Here is a 314-nt window from a genome sequence, read left to right as displayed (position 1 = left end):
GCAAGAATTTTCATGACAAAAATGTAATAACCTGAATCATTAAACAACTGATATATATACAAGTCAACTTTATATTCGAACTCAAGGACTTTGAAAAAGAGAAATGAAAATCCAGGCACATTCTGCAGTACTTACACGTCGCCTCACCTGTATGACGGTAGAATTGCCGGGGAAGGTGATGGTGAGATCCGACAGGTGGCCCGAATTCCGCAGGTAGGCCAGGCGCTCAGATGGGGACTCCAGCTGGCACTGCCACTGCTTCCCGTTGGATGACATCTGTAGGGTTTAAAAATTATCGAACGGGATCATAATGT

At 44.3% G+C, this 314-nt stretch overlaps 1 protein-coding gene across 1 annotated transcript in view; it reads right to left on the bottom strand.

Annotated features, from left to right (window-relative positions):
* Positions 1–276, bottom strand: part of LOC119586526 (BTB/POZ domain-containing protein 6-A-like) — a gene marked incomplete at its 5' end in the record, with an annotated part of 24,476 nt that extends 24,200 nt beyond the window's left edge. Inside the window, 1 exon segment of the mRNA XM_037935280.1 lies at positions 148–276. Within this exon segment, the coding sequence (XP_037791208.1) occupies positions 148–276 (129 nt within the window).
* Between the last annotated feature and the right edge of the window lie 38 nt (positions 277–314).

Source organism: Penaeus monodon, chromosome 21 (assembly GCF_015228065.2).
Source record: "Penaeus monodon isolate SGIC_2016 chromosome 21, NSTDA_Pmon_1, whole genome shotgun sequence".
Lineage (NCBI taxonomy): Eukaryota > Metazoa > Arthropoda > Malacostraca > Decapoda > Penaeidae > Penaeus > Penaeus monodon.
The sequence above is the reverse complement of the archived record's forward strand: the minus strand, read 5'-3'. Positions and strand labels throughout refer to the sequence as shown.